The 18,337-nt window shown below is 42.4% G+C and overlaps 1 protein-coding gene across 1 annotated transcript; it reads left to right on the forward strand.

Moving 5' to 3' along the window:
- The first annotated feature begins 4,545 nt into the window (after positions 1-4,545).
- LOC133370705 (gap junction beta-5 protein-like) lies at positions 4,546-15,991 on the forward strand. The gene is made up of 2 exons (XM_061597371.1): positions 4,546-4,660; positions 11,956-15,991. The coding sequence occupies exon 2, from the start codon at positions 11,981-11,983 to the stop codon at positions 12,830-12,832; it is 852 nt and encodes a 283-aa protein (XP_061453355.1). The 5' UTR covers positions 4,546-4,660; positions 11,956-11,980; the 3' UTR covers positions 12,833-15,991.
- Positions 15,992-18,337: the final 2,346 nt, after the last annotated feature.

Genomic DNA, 18,337 nt, shown 5'->3' on the forward strand with positions numbered 1-18,337 from the left:
GATTCCCCTTCTGGCACTTCAAACGCTTTTCCGCCTCCTGAGGCATCTATCAAGCCTGTACTATCAGATGAGCCGGCGGAGGCTCGCCCCCTTTCGGCCTGCACGAGATGTCGAGAGAAGGTGGGACTTTGCAGGAGTCAGAGATTGCGAGCAAAGACCTTCCCTACTTAAGGTGGCGCCCCCTTGACCCGGTTGCTGAGTCAACTTTCTTCACACGCTGCAGGTTAAGCCTCGGTGCTTAGTTAGGGAATGTAGTGTGTTAGCACAGCTAAGTCTATGAAACGTATTGCCTTTGATGTTACTCTAATAAAACAGCCTCGCATCCATTTTGTGATTCTCACTCTGGGCAGGGCAACTTCCTCCAGTGCTTTAAATCCAAGCCACCTTCCAAGAGAGGGGGGAAATGCTCAGTTTGAAAACTGAGCATTTGTTTTCTTCCCAGGAAGCAGTTTGTATACAAAGCACTTCCTCTAGCACTTCGTATACAAAAGTCTTTCTCTGCAGAACAGAAATGTAACCAACAATCAGCTGATCATCAGTTACAGGGAGCTCCTTTGAAGACATGCTCCCACCTCCAATCAGCTAATTGGCACTAAAATGCCTCTTCAGAGAAGGTTGCCAAAGGTCTGCTGACGTCAAGTGATTGACAAATGGGTGATCCCACCCACCAAGTTGGCCAATGGGTGGGGAGAGATAAGGATTTATTTAAATGGGTGTGCTTGACTGCATGGATGAGGATGTGTGTAAGAGAGAGAATGAATAGGTGATGTGTACATGTAGGAAAGCAGGGAAGGGATGGGGTGTCCCCCAGCCTTTTTCCTTCCCACTTCATACTGGTATGTGGCTTCTGAATTCAATTTCTGGAAAAGACTATTGCCTGGAATCCTGGTGAGCCAATGCTAGTCTATGATCAGTACTGAGCTAGATAGTACCAAATGCCCTGATGTGGTATAAGGCAGGTTTCTTTGTGCCTAAAAAAGGAAAGAGACCCAAGGGCCCCAGTGACTCTGAAATTTACTTATGTATTTTACCTACAGCATTTATATACCACTTTATTGTAAAAAAAAAAAACACCCAAAGTGGTTTACAGAAGGAATTAAAACAAAATTATTGGCAAAAACAGTTAAAAACAGGTATTTAACAAGATTCAAAATCATAAAACCAACAATGACTTAAAAACAGATAAAAAACACAATAGCTTCTACATGCCTGGGTAGGCTTGCCTAAACAAAAATTATTTTTAGCAGGTGCAGAAAACAGTACAGTGAAGGTGCCTGCCTATTTTCAGTAGGCAGGGAGTTCCAAAGCATAGGTGCTGCCACACTAAAGGATCAATTTCTTACAAGATCAGAACAAATATTATGTGGCACCCCTAACATGGAAAGCACACCTTGAACTTGGCCTGGTAGCAAATTGACAATCAGTGCAAATTTCAGAGCAGAGGTATTATGTGTTGACAGGATCTCATTCATGTCAGCAATCCTGCTGCAGCATTCTGCACTAACTGCAGCTCCGGGTCAGGTTGTGCTGCATGGGAATTTCTGTGACCTTGGCTGACTAGCTGCCAGGTTTTTTTAGGTTTGATTTTTAGTTGGGAACCCAAACTGTTTGTGGAATGCTGAGTTTTCTGCCTTACTCATAGGAATCTTGTTGTGGTTGGCATGGTATTGTATTTAGGAAATCATCACTGTCTTTTGTTTTTGTTTTTCTCTGACCTTATTGCCTCTGTAGGTAGAGCAAACCATGTGTGTTTTCTCTCTGTCCATTATTATTCACTGGAATTGGGTTGCCTGTCAAAGTGAGTTTATAGCAGCCCACATGCTAGGCAGGAAAGGCTAGATAATCTCCTTTACTCTTACTCATTTCTCAAACCTCTCTCTGCAGTGAAGGGTCAAGTCTGTAAAGAAGTTTGGAGCAGCCACTTTAAAAGGCAGGCAGGGCATTCCAGGCAGGGAATTGCCAACCCTGCACTGATATGGATATCTTTGCAAGGGATCCCTAGTCAAGCCTTCCCAATAGCACAATCCTAGCCATGTCTACTTAGAAGTAAGTTCTGTTTTCTATGAGGCTTAGTACCTTAGTAAGTGTGTTTAGAATTACAGCCTTCAGGGGCATCCATCTTTACTTCTGCATGCTCCCATCTATCATCTCCACAACACTAGGCTCCCTTCTTCCTACAATGACCTTCTGGTGACTGACCTGGCCTGAGGGCACTTAAATCTTTTTTGCCAGAAGCAAGTAGGCTAGATTAAATGTTCCCTACCCAGACTCCCTAAGCAGGTGAGAAGGAATGATCCCATCACTTAAGCTGGACCTGGGAACATCCTAATTTAACTAAGATTTCTATCTTAATTTCCAGAGATTTTTTTGTTTGAGTGGTATGCTCCTAGCAACTGTGGTTGATGCTTAATGTATCATACTTAATGACATCACTAGGGTCCACCCGTGTGACATCACTGGGGCCTGCCCCTGAAATCTTAGGGTTTGGGATACTTATAACCTGGTAACCCTAGTGGAGATTGTGAATCAAGAGCCCTGAATTATTCAGGGGCTACTTTCTGCTCTCTTCAGCCTTTATTTAACTTCTTACAGTTCTTGATTATGGTTTGACAACATTCTTAGGGCTGAGTTAAAACAACCCACTGAGGTTTGTTTGTTTGTTTGTGAATGCTTTTGGCATTGCTGAAAAAAAATTTCCCCTTTGCATTAATTTTTGGCACTCTGTTTGGGAAGGAAAAACTGCAGAATGTTTCCTGCATATTACACATACATGGACATAGACATAGGCCTCAGAAGATTGGTCAATCTGCAATGCATTTTTTTTCAGGCCAAAAAAAGCACACACACCCCACTGCAATGCCTTTGAGCAATTTGCACACCAGTGTTTGGAGCAAGTGGAATCCTCATCTCACTTGGTGCTGGGGAGAACACAAGGTTATTTATTTAAAGGTAGATACATGCAAGAACATTGCAGAACAGTGTTGTCGAGATGAAGCTGTCAGATGTAGGAAGAGGCATGCTGGCAGCTCCTTCCAGAGAATCTCAACAAGAACCCTAATCCTATTGGTGTGGGAAGCAGTCATGCTGCGGTAACTCAAAATGCAGGTGCCAGATGATTAATTGGTTGCCAGATGATTAATTGGTTGCCAGATGATTAACTGGGACCAGTCAGGCCTGTGCCTTCTGGTCTGCACTGGCTACCATTTTGTTTCCACAGACACTCAAAGTGCCAGTCTTGATCTATAATGCTCTCATTGGCCCAGGTCCACAGTGTCTGAAGGACAATTGAGAATGTCTTTAATTTGTGCCTAAAAGACAGCAACACAGGCACCTAATGAATAGGCCTGGTCAGGGGCTGGCAGAGTGTACACAGGCTGGGTGACAGCCTAGAAAATGCCCTGTTTCCATCCACCATCCTCCTCAATTCTTAAGGTAAGAGCAGCTGGTGCATGGCCTCCACTGAGGATATTAACACAGGGGTTATATCATATGGGAACAGATGGCCTGGGGAGGGGCATAATTGATGGAAAGGCAGAATATAAACATCAGTCCTTCTAATACTAAAAACAAGGCACTAGTACCACCAGGTCTAGAACCAAAATGGGGCCACTGAGAAACAAGAAGGGAATATCAGCACATTCAGAGGAAACCCAAAGTTTGCAGAAATGCAAAAGAGAAAAAAAACAGACACACACCCCTCAAATAAACACATTGAGGATTGTGCATGCTCCATGGCCTCTAGAACTCCTGCAGTGTGGAAGCTAGAAAAGAAAAGCGGAAAACAGGGCAGGGAGTTGAATGGTCCGTTTGAACCCCTTCTTAATTTACAGTATCCTAAAGGTGAACATGGATGGATTGCTGGAGTCCTGAACAGGAGCGCTCCCATTAGGAGGGGAAGAGAATGCACTGCAGCATTTTGTGGCAGCTGTATTATTTAATACTGTTTGTATTAAATAATAGCCGATCCTGAGTCAGCTCTGAAACTTCATCGCAAGTGTCATTACACCTTTTAAACACTGGACTTGCGCCCTGGGGGTGGAGGAGAATTTTGTTTGGTCCACATTTTTAAGCGAACAAACTTAATTATCAGTTCCCTGAATTATATGTGGATTGAACAGCAGCTGTCATTATTGCACCTTTATCTGAATTTTGCAATGCATACAAAAATGTGCATTTAGAAGAAAATGTTTAAAAAATGTTAATATATAAACGTGTGTACAAAGCTGTATACAATTTAAATGCAAATTTTGTGAGCATTCTTTGGGACAGAATAGCCATTATTGAATGCATGAGAAACTGGGACATAGCAGAAATGATCTGTTCATACCTACCTCCTCCAGTCATGGGATTAGCTACTGAAATAACTTGGGAAAGTTCTGTGCTGCTGATATGATGAAGGCTTTCGTAATTTACCTGGCTATAGCTCTTTGCTTCCACCAGCCTTGACAGGTAGCAACCCAGGTGTGCTAGAAAGCTCCACCCCGGAATGTTCCTTTTGGAGATTCCTCCTCCTCTGCCTCATCCTCCTCCTCACTCCCAGAGTGCCGGGAGGAGCCTCAAAGCTTTGATGCCCTTTAACTGGGAAAAGGTTGTCTTAATGCAGCAGAAGGAAATAATAGATCAGGAAAAAGGCCGGTAAGAAAGCTGAGGCTTCTACCAGGTAAGCATGTGTGTTTGCTTTTCTCGCCACTATAGAATGGAATGTACTGGGAATGCTTTGGAACTACCCTGCTGCAAAATGCTTTAAAGCTGTTATGGTAACAGAGTGAAGAAACATGAAACTCATGGGAGAAAAAGGACAATGGGGAATGGCTGTTGCTCAGTGGTAAAGCGCATGCTTAGCGTGCAAAATAACCCAAATTCAATCCCTGGCAATCCAGGTAGGGCTGATTGAAAATCCTTGAGACTTGAGGCCAGTCATTGCATAGACAATACCAGATGGACCAATGTCTCAACTCAGTATAAACCAGGTTTCTAGGGGGCGCGTGTCTCAATAGAAAGGCTTAATATTAACCAACGTAAGTCAGGGCTTCAGTGCTGGAGGTCTGATTTGCAATGTGGGACAAGGCTGCCACTGAGGCTATCCTGAAAGCCTTTCTCTCACTTGGAGAGAGACTGGGCTTTGCAAACCAAAGATAGAACTCTGGCTCAAGCCCAGTTACCCCTCATGCTTGAAATGAAGCACTGCGTATAAAAGTATCAGTTTGCAATAAGCAGCGAGTCTCAGGTTGCATCTGGAATTTCGCAACCAAGTATGCAGGCTTAATGTTTTCTTATGTAAAATAGGAGGGATGGTGGAATGTTTTCTGAGTTTCTGGTGTATGAAGTTTTTGCTGTTGAGAATGTTATGCATGCCTTGTGGGAAAGTGTGTATACATCATATGTAGCAAAACCCAGTGAAAATCTTGTCAGACAACAAAGAAACAACATTCAGAGTCTTATAGTCACCCTTAATTTTTCAAATGGTCTCTGAGAGCTGGAAGGAGAAGCCAGTGCTTTATTAAATATGTCATTTTAACATTAGAGGAAATTTCAGACGTTTGCTGTACAGTTAAAAAAAACCTTTTGAAATAGATTAATAGGTAAAACAAAGTGCACAAAGATAGGATTCACAACAGAAATCTTTAGCATAAAAACTTGAAGACCAAGCTATTGTTTATTTGAACTTTATTGCATATAGCCATAGACCTTTGCAAAATACAGAGAGAAAAAAATTAAAATAAATAACATCCAAGTACAAATAAAACAACAGCAGGACTAGTTATATCCAATTTAAAACTGATTATACTCCATAGTTCTTAATATGGCTAAGACCAAGCTATTGCTGTCGTGTGTTTCCATCTGGAAGGAATATTTAAAAACAACGTTGGTGCAAAGAATCTGGGCTGCATTAGGAATAGGTTTGTTGAACTTGGGTCCTATTTTTAAAAACGCAGGAAAGTTAGTCATGACTTAACCGGGCAGAGCTGTCTGGGGAAGGACCATTTGCTTTGAATGTAGAAGATCCTTGAGTGCAAAATGCACCATGCCATTTCAGGTAGAGTCCAAACCCCTGCAAAGTTGGGTGCAATTACAATGGAGTTTCCCTGCATCGCTAGCTGACCTTAGCTGCCAATTTCCTTCTTTCCCAAACAGATACCGCCTCACTGGTAAGAGAAGGAGGGATAATCCGTGGCAGGGAGGGCTACTAGGAACAGGAGAGGTGGGACCGAGGCTCCCAGACATGTTCAGAAGCACCATTTCAGGCTGGGGAGACTGGGATTTGTTGATTCCTCTGCCTCTTGAACTAAATTGTGAGATGGCGATTTAGAAATCCCATGCTCCCCAGCCTTTCCTGTCTCCAGCAAACTTTCTGCTGTTTCCAAGAAATTTTTGTTACTATGGGATGAAGTGCCAAATAGGATGTGCTTCTTCTCCCGATGGTTTTTTAGTACTTTCCACACAAATGCTAAAAGTATTCAAAAGGAAAAATAAAAATAAAATGCAAGCCAAGGGAAGTTGCACTGCAGCAGAAAGAAAGAAAGAAAGAAAGAAAGAAAGAAAGAAAGAAAGAAAGAAAGAAAGAAAGAAAGAAAGTTCACTAATTCTGTAAAATGTGCTTACAAGATCAGCTGGCTGGTAAAAAGATTTAAACAGATTCACAGAGAAGAGGTCTATTGATGCCTAATAGGCATGCTAGTTCCAGGGGACTTCTATATGGAGAGGAATAATGGGTTGATCCCCTTAGAGATGAGGGAGAAATTAGTTCAGCTCGCATTTTAATGTGAACCTACCTAATTTGCACTTTCTGAACCAAAGTGTGAAGAGAAATGCAGTTCTCCTTTGAAATGTGCACTTCTCTTAATTTTGCAATGTAGTTCTACCACCAAAAATGCATGCAAAAAAGTGCACATACAACTCCATATATTAGTAAAAAGAACACACAAAAATGTGCTATGTTGGAGGAAATTGCTTGCAAAAATGCGTACTAGAGAAAATGGCATACAAAAATGAGGATATTTGGAGAAATGTGCATAAAATTGCATACAGATTTTTTAAAAATCCGCTGATGCAGAAATTGGGCAAACTGAATTTAAGACTAGAAAAATGAGGAACTGAGAGAAACCATAATTGAGAGATTTCTCTGTTCTTACATCAGGGAAGATTGCCACTGTCACGCCCTGCTTCAGAGCATTCAGGGGCCTATTGTGATTGTGGTTGGAAACAAAATTTTGGATTAGATGGAAATCCTGTCTGATTCAGCATGGCAGTTCTTAAGTCTATGTTCTTACTGCTAGGTCTGTGATGAATTAGCAAACAGCTGATTATATGGCTTTAAATATGAATCATCTTTGTGTTATTCTGGAACTCTTAAGTGTTCTTGCAGATCACATCTGGGTTCCACCCCCACGCAAAATGTCTCTGCTTACAGACCCAAGAGTTGTCAGCTAGGGATAGGCGATCTGTCAGTTTAAGTTTTTCCCCAGTTTCTCATTTTTCCAATCTTCAGTTCACTTCTCCACATTTACACATTGCTTTGTGAATTTCATTTTTAAAAGTCTTCATGAAAATTAATCATTTTCGTGCTTTTTTCTGAATGCATACATTTTTATATGCAATTTTACCTATTTTTGCAATGCAATTTTCCCTACTGTAGTGCATTTTTGTATGTTATTTTTACAAATATATGTATCTTTAATACACACTTTACCGCAGTATATGCATTTTTGTATTCATTATGTAGCTGGGGAACTGAATTGCAAAATTCAGAGGTGTGTGAATTTTGAAGGATGGCTGTATTTTGGTTTGCATATTGTTCCAGAAAGTGTGGATTAAATAGGTTCACCTTTAAACGCGAACTGAATCAAAATTTTCCTCCATCCCTATTGTCAATCCTAAAATCATGAGATGCTAGTGTGGCTATTTGTTCTGAATTTACAGGGGACAATCCTCTATTTGAAGGATTGCCATGGGATAGACCTCTATTTGAAGGGCTGTCTAATGCAAGTCTGGTTTAAAGATGAAGAAATCCCCAAAAGGAGGGGGGTATAAGGACCTTGGCATTGCCCATCAACAGTGAGCTTTTGGACAGCAGGCACATTTGACTCCTAATCACAGTCTACCCCACTATGGTGCAATGTGCTGTATTCCTGTTTAAATTAAGTAATTATTTCTAAATTGGCACAAGTCAGCAAGTTTAGAAATAATAGATTATTTGCTGATGCAAATTCTGTGCAAATTGGTGTTCTCTTATTTGAGGTTATGTTCTCTCTTTTTTGGCATTGCATAAGTGGCCATCCTATGAGAAGCAAAGTCTCCAGCACTTCAGAAGGAAATGGAGACACTCTCAAGAACTTATAACCCACCACTGTTCTCATACCAAGGATCACTGCCTGGCACCAGGGCTGGTTCTAAAGGGCAGCCAGGTGGGGCACTGGCCCAAGGGCTCCTGGAGCTACTGGGCCCCCTCCACTCACCTTCCACAATCCACGGCAGCAGCCGTGGATCGCAGGGCAGGAGCTTCTGCCTGCCCTCCATTCCCTTGCCTCACCTACCTGTCCCCTGCCTTTTAGCATTGCCCTTAATGAAGATGGCGGCCGAGGTTTCCCTAAGGTGCTGAAGCCCCTGCTGCCATCTTGGTTGATGGCAGAGATGTGTGCGCATAGCACGCACACACACGTGTCATCAACCAAGATGGCGGCGGAGGCTTCATCCCCTTAGGGAAACCGTGGCTGCCATCTTGGTTAATGGCAATGCTAAAAGACAGGCAACAGGTAGGTGGGGGGGCACGCACATGCACAGACCAGGGCCTGGGGAAAGCTGATGCCCAAGGGCCCCGGGATGCCTGGCGCCGGCCCTGCTTGGCACCTTCCTTTCACACACACTTTTTACTTCCTGTAGCACTTCTTCCCTCTTTGGGAGACAAGGGCACGGTGGATGGATTATGGGTTATTTCCTGGCTTGTATGGACTTGTTGCTAGCTTAGATATGAAATCTTTTTGGATGAGAGGCTTATGGTGAGGGAGTGGGGGGATGAATGGGTTTGAAAAGTATTAGGTGTTTAAATTGCTTTCAGTGTTTTCTAGTCCTGGATCTTAAATCGTTTGTGCTTTAGGGTGGGAAGAGGAGTACAGTTGAACTCAGAAGGTGCTAAGTCAGGGAAGAGACCTGCAGCCTCTGGGTCAATAATATTTATTTATTTATTTATTTATTATTTTATATATATCCTACCCTTCCTCCCAGCAGGAGCCCAGGGTGGCAAACAAAAGCACTAAAAACACTTTAAAACATTATAGAAACAGATTTTAAAATACATTAAAACAAAACATTTTTTAAAACTTTTTTTAAAAAAGCTTACAAAACATTTTTTTTAAAAAAAAGGTTAAAAACCTAATATGAAAAAAGAAAAAAAGCTTAAAAACATCTTAAAAAGCAATTCCAACACAGACGCAGACTGGGATGAGGTCTCTACTGAAAAGGCTTGTTAAAAGAGGAAGGTCTTCAGTAGGTGCCAAAAAGTTAACAGAGATGGTGCCTGCCTAATATTTAAGGGGAGGGATCATGGCCCTTCAGAGGGTCCCAAATGACCTCGAGGCCATTTTCTCCAAACCATACCCACCCGCCCTGATGTCCAGGAGGACAAAGTTTAACCGTGCATTGGTTGCACATACCTGTTCCCAGCAGAGAACAAGATTGTGCAGCCAAGGCTCCAGGATTTAATTCCTGATCATCAGCTGAGTGGAGATAAAACCCTGTGCAAAAGTGCCTTTTGGATGCTTTCACACACAAGCTACATCAAAGGATTTAAACCAGCTCCTGCACTCCCTTTGGCTCAAACAGGAGCACAGGGGCTGTCTTAATGCCTTCTCCAAGTCTCCCCATGCTTTCCTTTTAAGTCTCCGACTTGGATGAGGCTTTTGCAAGTCTCTTGGGGACTTAATAGGAAAGCATGGGGAGACTTCGAAAAGGCTTTTGTAAGCCCCCCCCTTTCCATTTAAGTTCCTGATGTCGGAGACTTAAAAGTGAAGCACAAGGGATTTTGACAGGTGAGCGGTCTTGCCAACATGTCAGTCATGTGAAGTCATAATGACACCATGTGATTGACAGGTGGATGACTCCACACACCCATCAAATTTGACCCACAAGAGAGATCCCGATCTGACTCGTGGAGCCAAAAAGTTTCCCCACCACTTTTTGGTGATGGGCCAAATCCCCTCATCTTCCCATAGATAGGGATGGGGGCAGAAATTCAATTCAGTTCACATTTAAAGGCAAATATACCTAATTTGCACTTGCCAAAACAATACGCAACCTGAACTGCAGCCATATTTTGAACTGTGTATTTCTCCAAATTTTGCAATGCAGTTCTCCAGCCAAGTAATGTGCACAAGATACATATATTATTGGAAAGTGTGCATAAAAATGCATATATTAAAAATAATAATATACCAAAAATGCATTATATTAAGGAAATTGTCTTGCAAAACTATCCATATTAGGCAAAATTGCATGCAAATGTGGATAAGGAGAAATTCACACTAAAATTCTGATGAGTTTTTATGAAGACATTTTCTTTTAAAAAAATGCAAACTGATGTCGAAATGTGGAGAACTGAACTTTATATAGGAAAAATGAGAAACCAAAATCAACAGATTTGCCCATCCGTAGATGTAGTATTCACTCCTTTCTTCTGAGCTCTTTTTGAGACGGGGGTGGGATGGAATCTTCTTGCTTTATTTTTCTGAGGAAGTTTGGAAAACAAACCTTTTGGTTTTTTGGAGGAAGCCAACAGACATACACACCTTCAATACCAATTCCCTCCTCTTCAGTTATCTCTCAATGTGATTGACTCAGTGATAGGGGAAGTAATGATGGTCCTAAACATGGTCGGGAGCATTATTTCATGCCCAGGGTCTTAGGGGTACAGCTTTGGAGGCAGAGGAAACTGCAATCCCATGCTCCCCAGCAGGTAACAAAGCTCATCAGCATGCACTGGGGTGTCATTCTGCAGCCTATATCATGCCATCTCTGTAGCCAGCTATCCCACCCCATTCTCCAGGTTAAGAGAGAGGTATTGCTGGCAAAAGGGAGGACTAACAGCAGCAGTAAATACTATTACGACCTAGTCCCAAACTGTAGTCTCTATGTGTGTGCACGTGTGTGTGTGTGCATGCAATTGGAGCAGTTTGTAATAGGTGATCATTCCCAAAGTCCCTCAGTTCCAAATCATTAGTTGTCATATGTTGCTTCATTTGGGCAGAGCTTGGAAAAGGTACTTTTTTGAACTACAACTCCCATCAGCCCAATCCAGTGGCCATGCTGGCTGGGGCTGATGGGAGTTGTAGCTCAAAAAAGTATCTTTTCCAAGCCCTGCATTTGGAAGTATGGAGTTGTATTCAATGCTAGTCCCACACAGAGTAGGTCTGTTGAAGTTAATGAATATGCCTAGCTTAGGTTGATTCATTTCAGTGGGTCTACTCTTAGAACTTAATTGGATACAACCTGTGGCTTCTACTTCAACTAAATATGAACTTTTACAAAGGATGATCGAGCCCAGCAGGCATGATAGAATCGGTCTAGAAAGACAATACAGCTTGCAGATGAAATGGTTTGGAGAGGAAGACTGAACGTGACTTGAGGGACTTAGATTGTTTCCAACTCCATGCAGCGAATCAGGCCTGGCAGTGAGATGTTGTTGACAATCTACCTAGATGTTGCTTCACTGGGTTGTATTAAATGTAGTGTTAAGCAGATCATTCTGTCAGCATAAGGATTTATCCTTGTGCAGTGAAACAATATCCCCCTCTCTCTGCCCTAGATCTGTTATTGGGACGTGCATGAGGAGGGAGAGGGGGTGGAAATCCTATTGCGCTAGCGCTAATCCTCACAGTAACAACTTTTTAGTTGAATACCACCCATTATACTTATATAGGCAATATCAGTTATAACGTTTCAAACCATCTCATCTCTTTTCAGGTACTGTTAATAGAAACCAGAGACCATGAACTGGGGGGGCTTTCAAGGACTCCTGAGCGGGGTGAACAAATACTCCACAGCCTTTGGACGTATCTGGCTCTCAGTGGTCTTCATCTTCCGGCTGCTAGTCTACATAGTGGCAGCTGAGAAAGTTTGGGGAGATGACCAAAAGGACTTTGACTGTAACACTAGGCAACCAGGCTGCCCCAACGTCTGCTATGACCTTTACTTCCCAATCTCTCACATCCGCCTCTGGGCCCTACAACTCATCATGGTTACTTGTCCTTCCTTGCTGGTAATCATGCATGTTGCCTACCTGGAAGCCAAACTACAGAAGCATAGGGAGAAGGATGGAGCAGACTATGCTCTGCGGTATCCTCCAGGCAAGAAGCGTGGGGGCTTGTGGTGGACCTACCTCTTCAGCCTCATTGTCAAGGCCTCTGTGGACATTATATTCCTCTTTATCTTTTATCGTGTGTACCCGAACTACACCCTTCCCCTTGTTGTGAAATGTTCCCTCGACCCTTGTCCCAACGCTGTCGACTGCTACATCGCTAAGCCCACAGAGAAGAACATCTTCACCCTTTTCATGATCATCACAGCCTGCGTTTGCGTCCTCCTCAGCCTCGTTGAAGCTTTCTATCTTATGGGGAAAAGATGTAAGGAGCACATTCAGGCCAGAAGTGCAGGCCACAGGAGGCAGGACAGTGAAGTACTCTTCCTGAAAAGAGACCCTTCCTCCCTGCCCCCCAATAAACAGGACCCAAATGAAGTGGGCATACAAGTGTTCCATGGTGCAGATTATAAACCTTCTGCTTTCAACTTCACAGGCTGCCCACCTCAGACAGCTCTAACTTCAAAAGCAGCACCATCATAAGTTATCACCATCATAAGCAACCCTTAAATCCTGGGAAATTGGGTAATGGAGACCTTATACAGATCTAATGTGATTTAATTTTCATATCAGCACTTTTTGCTAGGCAGGATATGGATAAGATACCCAAGAGGGGGAGAGGGATGGCCTATGTCAGATACCCACCCAATCTGGGCTGTTCAATTTTCTGATGTCCATATTTGATCAATGAATTCTATATTAAATGGTCATGTCCAAATTTCCTGGCTCTTTCAGATCATTCCATCTAAACAACTTACCAGTTGCACTTTGCAGATGTGTACTTCTTACACATTGTAGATTGTCCCATATTTCATCCAGTCGAGAATCTACCCACCACCACCAATGAAAGTGGATGGCATAATTGGCCCTGAGATTTATTGGTCTTTTTATACCAAGAGATCATACAAATGAAAAACAATTTTTAAAAAATCACTGATGGAGGGAGATACAGTGCTGGGCTACACTTTGCCTTGAATCAGTGTTGTAGTTCATACACACACACACTAGTAGTGGGCAGATAAATACAAACACACACACACTTTTAGTGGGCAGGAGATTGGCAATACAAACTTCAGAAGGTTCATCAAACCCCTGGTGGTGCATGATATATGGCTGATAGGCTGCACTCATGTTGGTGCATTGCATGTTGTCCAGACCTGATCTAAGCACAGGTGCTAGGTAAGTAGGTAGGTAGGTAGGTAGGTAGATAGATAGATAGATAGATAGATAGATAGATAGATAGATAGATAGATAGATAGATAGATAGATAGATAGATAGATAGATAGATAGATAGATAGATAGATAGATACTATTTGAACTCTGGAAAATCAAATGTAAGAACATAGGAATCTGCCTTAGTCACACCCTTGAGCCATCTAGCTCAGTATTGTCTATACCAGGCTAGCCAACATAGTGCCCTCCAGATGATAGAATCATAGTACAGTAGAGTCGGAAGGGGCCTGTAAAGCCATCAAATCCAACCCTCAATGCAGGAATCCAAGTTAAAGCATACTCTTGAATGCCTCCAGTGTTGGAGAACCCTGATGCTGGACTGTAACTCCCATCAGCCCCAGCCAGAAGGCCAGTGGCTGGGGATGATGGGAATTATAGTCCAAAACATCTGATGGAATGATGGGAGCTGTAGTCCCAAACGTCTGGAGGGCACCACGTTAGCTTCCTTGGGTCTACTCTGACTGACAGTGGCTCTCCAGGGTTTCAGACATGGGTCTTTCCCAGCCCTGCCTGGAGATGCCAGGAGTTGGACCTGGAACCTTCTGCATGGAAAGCTACACTGCACTGAATTACAGCCCTTCCCCTCACAATAATGAGGGTGATGCTGCAGTCCTAAACCTATTTACTAGGAGAAAGTACTCCTAGCACTTTTGAGTAGACGTGCATATTATTTGATACACATTGGTTTAATTGGTTTCATCAACAAAATGTTTAATTTATTATTATTTGATAGACATATTGTATGGAGGCAAAGACAACAATTGTTCGTTTTGAGGCTGTTATGTACTATAATAGGAAATGGCAATTTTAAAATAAAATATTAAATAGGACCTCTTGATCGAACAATGTTGCTTCTCTTTATTAAATGCAAACAATCATACACTTCCTTTGAAATCTCAGGAAGTCTCCCATATTATAGTCCAGATTCAATGAAAATATATTTAATTTTAATCAGTTAAAATTAAACATTATTACCCAAATAAAATGTTTGAATTGATTGACATCTCTAATGAAAAATAAAAAAAGTCAAGCATTAAAACAGTGGCAAAGCCAATCAAATGCTTCACAATAACCATACAGAAAGCCAGGAGCATAAAAACCAAAGCAAGAATAAAACAGTCCAACAGTTTATTTTATTGTTAAGTAACTATTGGTTATTCCTTTCATCTCAGTCCCAAAACAACGAGACCCCCAGGCCAGATAATATGTAAAATTTACAAATATAACAATAATATTTGCAAAATCAGTAAAATTAATACAAACATCAGTATCAACAACAGAGCGACAGGAACAAACCAATTCAGAAACAGCGATGAGTTTCGTACAACCATCATGCAAAAGTATGATGGCAGTCAAAATATCCCCATTATGCCTTGACAGAATAAGCTCATTTTGCCAGTTTCCTTAAATGTTAACGTTTCATAGCCTGGTGATCTCCCTGGAAAGTGAAATCCATTCTCAGCAATGAAGTTCACTGTGTAATCTTGAGACTGTCTGGCTCTCTCTCTTTTTCTCTCTCATCCTCAACTACCTCACAGAGATGTTGAGGAGATAAAATGTGGGACTGTGTATGCTGCCCTGAGCTCCTTGGAGGAAAGGCGAGACAAAACTGAACACCAGTCATGTCCCCAGAAGCAGAACACTTAAATGTACAACCAGGAGAGAGAAAAGGTGAATATATATATATATATATATATATAAGTTCATACATATTATGTATGTTGAATACATAACTCAAAACTTTCAAATGAAATGCTGAAATTCTAAATGTTGGCTTTTGAGACATAGGTGCCCAAGTCCAAATACAAATGAGAATTTCTCCCAGACTCAAAATAAAACATTTAAAACTTTTTCCCCTTTGCTTGCTCGCACATATTCGGAGCTGGGTATCTCTTTTCAAGCATGGCCACTATGCTGGAGCACGGCCGAAGAAGCATCCTCCCAACAGTAGCATTGCTGCCACTTAACTGGACAGTATAGGTACGGAGCAGAGTAGCACCAAGATCGGGGGCCATGCGGGAATGTTGGCAAGAGCACAGAAATGGCTCTGCCAGTGCACCCATGTAGTCTTGAACTTGCCACTGCTTTGCACCACCCTTGCACCATCCAGGTACGCGGATGGTGGCACCACGCTGGCCACTCCTGATTTGTCATTTTGTTATTGCACTATTGCTGTAAATGCAGGTTGGAGGGTGAAGGTGAGTAATAGCTTGTTTCTCCCTGCCTCTCCTCAGTGTCATATCTTATCTCCCAGTCGTGTACCCTGTATTACAGCTGTGACTTTTGAATGTTGCCTTGTAAGTTAACATACAAGGAAATCTAAGAGGTGGGGTGAAATGTGTATGTGTTACATTTAAAACAAAAACAAAAAGGAAATGTTCAATAAAATGTGAATAATTTTGAAAGTTCCACTGAATTTTTTATTTATGAATTCATTACATTTATATCACACTGCACTCTGGTGCAGCACATATGGGGTTCCTAGCACTGATGTGGGACGGGGATTTTTCCATTTTTCATAACTTCATTAGTAACAATGAACAGTGAAAGTCTAAATATGGAATTCGCTCCCACAAGAGGCAGCGATGGCCACCAACTTGGATGGCTTTAAAAGAGGATTAGCCAAATTCACAGAGGAGAAGGCTATCAATGGCTACTAGCCATGATGGCTGTGTCCTGCCTCCATGGTCGGAGGCAGTGTGCTTCTGAAAACCAGTTGCTAGCAGCTAGAAGCCACAGGCGGGGAGAGTGCTGTGTTCAGGTTCTGCTTGTGGGCTTCCCACAGTCTTCTAGTTGTCCACAGGTTACTGGACTAGATGAATCTTTGGCCTGATCCATCAGGCTTCTCTTATGTTTATGTTCGTATGAATGGATGCCAGCTGCAAATACCATGTTTGCAATTAGGCCAGCTTGGTAGCACCAACACTGTAACTCATGTTTTTCAGGTGATTACCCCTAACAAATATGTCAGAGAATATATGCCATTGGCTAGTATTTGTAAAGGGGTGAAGGTGGGAAAAGAAAAATTACAAACACATAATTTTACAATATCAGGAATGATTATGTATTGTCAGGGCCAGGGCCACTCTTCAGGGGGTCCTTTAGGATAGCGTCCCAGATGGGCCCGCGCTCTCCAACACTCACGTTCCACCCTCCAATGCAGCCTTGCTGTACTTTTTCTGCTGCCCAGGTGGCAGCAGCAATATCACTCGCCACCCTCACTGCCGGGCCCCGAGGGTCATTTTAGCAGTGGGTGGGTGGTAGTGCTACCTTTGAAAGGGAGAAAGCAGCAGGACCCACCCACAGCTAAAATAGTTGCCCAGGGACTCAGTGGGGAGTTTTGGCACAAACACCTTTCGAAAGCGTAGTAAGAAACTCCCACTCTTGCGGGGGAACACAGGTGTGTTTATGTATCAGTAGAGGTGGCTACACCCAAGAACATTCCACAACAGTGTTGTTGAAGTGAGGCTGTGCAGTTTGGGAATAGGCATGCTGGCAGCTCCTCCCAGAGAATCTCAAAAGTGACGTGGGAAGTACTCCTAACCCTAGTAGTGTGGGAAGCAGTCCTGTTGAAATAACTTTATTAACTCTCAGGCTTAGATCTCCACGCCTGCACTGGCTACCATTTTGTTTCCACAGACACTCAAAGTGCCAGTCTTGACCTAAAAAGCTCTCATTGGCCCAGATCCACAGCATCTGAAGGACAAATGAGAATGTTTCTAATTTGTGCCTAAAAGATAGCAGTGTAGGCACCTAACAAATAAGCCAGGGGAGGGGAGAGTGTTCAATGGTGCCAGCGTAGAAAAGGCTCTGACTCCAGTAACCATTCTCCATCTCACTTCTAAAGGTGGGAGCACCTGGAACATGGCCGCAGCTGAAGATCTTAAAGTGGGCCATATCATATGGGAACAGGTGATGCATTAGAAACTTCCATCCTAAGCCATTTAGAGCTTTATAGGTCAAACAAACCAGTAGCTTGAATTGCATGTTTGGTTGGTTGCTGTCCTGTTGTTTTTGCGGTAACTATTTGCCATAGGCTGCTTGGGGGGAGCAATGTCAACAGAAAGGCATGATATAGACATCAGTCCTTCTAATACTGAAAACAAAGCACCTGTGCCAACAGGACTAGAGCCAAACTGTGGCTACTGAGAAATAACAGGGAGTTATCAACATGCTCAGGGGAAACTGAGAAACCTCAAATAAACGCAATGAGGAGTGTGCATATTCAGTGGCTTCTGGACTCATGGAATGTTGAGTATTAATTAGAAAAGTACTTGAAAATAGGATAGGGAGTTGAATGGTCAGTTTGAATCCCTTCACAATGTATAGTGTCCCAGAGGTGAGCATAGATGGATGGAGCCCTGAACAGGACACTACAGTTAGGAGGGGAGGAAAATGCACTGCAATGCTAATGGCAGACCCCACTTGTATTAAATAATAGCCAGTCCTGAATCTGCTGTAGAACTTCATAACACCCTTTTAACACTGTTCTTGCACCCTGAAGCGCGGGAGAAGTTTGTTTGGTCTGCATTTTAAAGGAAGCTGACTTATTTTGCCATTCCCTAAATAATGTACAGTTTGAAATCACTTAACAGCTGGATTGGGTACTTTCCCACATTTTACAATGCTTACCAAAATTGTATGATACAGGAGAAAATGAACTGTAAAATGCATACTTTAGGGCAGCATGCATGATAAAATGTGCATCTTAGGGAAACGTTTGTACAAGTTAGGGAAATGTTTGTAAAATGTTG

This window comes from Rhineura floridana, chromosome 15 (assembly GCF_030035675.1).
Source record: "Rhineura floridana isolate rRhiFlo1 chromosome 15, rRhiFlo1.hap2, whole genome shotgun sequence".
In the NCBI taxonomy this organism is placed as follows: domain Eukaryota; kingdom Metazoa; phylum Chordata; class Lepidosauria; order Squamata; family Rhineuridae; genus Rhineura; species Rhineura floridana.

Excerpts from the sequence above, each read along its gene's own strand:
- LOC133370705 (XM_061597371.1), top strand. The coding sequence starts at position 11,981 with ATGAACTGGGGGGGCTTTCAAGGACTCCTGAGCGGGGTGAACAAATAC.